At 34.7% G+C, this 2,559-nt stretch overlaps 1 protein-coding gene across 1 annotated transcript in view; it reads right to left on the reverse strand.

Annotated features, from left to right (window-relative positions):
• The window catches only part of COL24A1 (collagen type XXIV alpha 1 chain), a 309,537-nt gene that overhangs the window by 256,893 nt on the left and 50,085 nt on the right, over window positions 1–2,559 (reverse strand). Inside the window, exon 7 of the mRNA XM_023528131.1 lies at window positions 49–102. Within this exon, the coding sequence (XP_023383899.1) occupies window positions 49–102 (54 nt within the window). The remainder of the gene's footprint in view (window positions 1–48; window positions 103–2,559) is intronic.

Here is a 2,559-nt window from a genome sequence, read left to right on the forward strand (position 1 = left end):
CCAGATCCATATGGCACCCAATTATATCAAAGCAGAATTACATCTTACCTTATCACCTTGTGTACCAGGGGGACCCATTAATCCAGAAAGGCCTGGGTCACCCTATGAACAAAATAGAGGGTCAATGTTATGAAAGAAGATTGAAAATTAGAATTTCCTTGCTGCAGGATTTCATCTTGGACATCAATACCTTACAACATCTATTTCTGATCTTCACAAACCGGCTCAAGTTTGAGACCTTTCCTAAGGCCCCAGACTTTGTCTCATCCAGTACTGAATGCCTGGACTGTGCTTTCCCACCTCCATGGCCCTGATCCTGTTTTCTCTGATGTTCTTTTCTCTAGGAATGCCCTTACTACCCCGATTCCCACCATTCCAAGGTTTACTATGTTTTAAGAAACAAAGGAGTTTAAAGTTTGGCAAACGCTTCATGTGGCAACTGTGGAAGGCTCCAGTCTGCTATTTTTGGTGAAGATCTACAGTCTGAGGGGCTTTGCACGCGGAACCTCGAGGCAGGCATGTGGGGAGCAGGACTGGGTTCACTTAGTGCACATGTAAAGAGGCACTTCCGCTTCCAGGACTGCTGCTTGCTGGTGCTTTCTGCTGTGCAAACGAACCACTGGGGCAAAACTACAGTGAAAAATTATTTGGAGGGCCATGTGCTTGGTTCAACAGACGTAACTTCATTGATTAGACCCATCTGTTACTCTTTCTCCTAACTCTGATGAGGACTGCAAGCCCATCTTGAGGTAGGAAGGAGAAAGTATACCGGTGAGATGGAAGGAGTGTCTTTGGCGGGTAGAAGTGACAAAGAGAGACTTGGAAGAGACTGTGTGAATTGACAGAGAAAAAATATGTCAAAAAGGAATGGGGGATAATCTTAAACCTGTTTAGGTGAGCTTTGTCTTTACCTCCTTGCCTTTCTCTATTTCCAAATTTATTGTGCATTAAAAAAATTGTGGTATTTGAAAGAAAAAGAGTACTTAGGTAATAACCTTTAAACTCCTTAGTGCCTGTTTATTTTTAGTGCATTATCTACTTTAATATGTCATCAAACGATCACAGGAGAAAAGGATGTATCTGATTATTAACAATGCAGGGCTTTTTCATTTGTTGTAATAGTTATTTTAATGTGTCTTCTAAATATTTTATTAAGATGGCTTCCATTTGCGATGAGGTGACTGGTTTATATAGATTTTTTTTCTTTTTACATTCATTATTCTGATAGAGGAAAAAGAAAACTGTACTAGGAAATAGGAGATTGTCTTCTTGCACTAGCTCTAATCGTGAGTGGATTATTTGATTTCCATTCAAAGTTCTTCCATCTGAAAATAATAATAATGATAATATTTCACTTGTTTTATGGGAAAAGAAGAATTATTACTATGATGTTAACTTTGCTTGCTTCTGAGGTCCAGAAAGGACTTAAACACTTATGTATGTTCTATGAGAGATGTTACTTAGTTGATATTACATGTCAAAGGACTAGCCTCTGCATTGCTTTGACCATATATTTCTTATAAAAATGACTAAATGGTTAAAAACAATTCAATTGTTTCCCAATCCCCCTATACTCCCACCAACTTAATGTCTGTATTTTATTCGTATTCATATTGTGTGGATATAACTAATATCCTTCCTTCTCAGTATATTTGAACCCAATTTGATATAACTATAATTTCTAAGAAATTCTTTTTAAATTTTACCATTTAGAAATATATCTCTCAATTTAAGTTGGATTTCACTTAAAGCTCAATAGCAACTTGCTATTGAATCCTATATCTTACTTCATTTCTGCTGTATAATATTAACTACAATTAGTATATAAGTAAAAAAGGACTGACATGCTTCCTAACCTCAACTTCCAGGTTGAATCATTCTATATTTATACAGATACCATACACATTCTACATTACCCTATATTTTGTACAGAGAAACCTCAAGGAAAGATAAAACAAAGCATTTGATATAAATGTGAATATTTTATTTGGGGAGTTTATTTAAAGCAGCCACCAAAACAGAATGGGCCTCTAATGTAAGAAATTAATTGTCCTAGCTTTAGATATTTTAACCCTTTTCCCATTTAGGAAAAAAAAGGGCAGCTAGAGTAGGAATTCTGTGTTTTCTAGGATTTGACATTTTCAACAGACTACTAAAAACAGAATGCTATAAATAGAATGATGTCATTTGTTTCCAAAGACTATCGATACACTAGAGTAAATGCTAAAATAATAATAAAAGCAAGCTATTTCAAAAGCAAGCAAACTTTCGGGGTAAGGTTAGGACTGTGATCTACAAGTTATCTCAGGGCAAACAGGAGAAGAGTTAAAAAATAGCATTTATGTTTCTCAGATTGTAGGATTTTTTTCCTTTTAATACTTAAGGGACCAATGAAAATATTGTGTTCCTAATAATAAACTTCCATTTCTTTCCTATATTATTTGAATTCAGTAAACTTAGTTCCATCACAGCAATAAAATTCTTCAGATTTTAGATTAATTTTATTTTATTTGTTAATATAATATCTGTAAATTCCATTAATATAGTATGATTTTTTTT

This window comes from Pteropus vampyrus, unplaced genomic scaffold, assembly GCF_000151845.1.
Source record: "Pteropus vampyrus isolate Shadow unplaced genomic scaffold, Pvam_2.0 Scaffold22, whole genome shotgun sequence".
Taxonomy (NCBI): domain Eukaryota; kingdom Metazoa; phylum Chordata; class Mammalia; order Chiroptera; family Pteropodidae; genus Pteropus; species Pteropus vampyrus.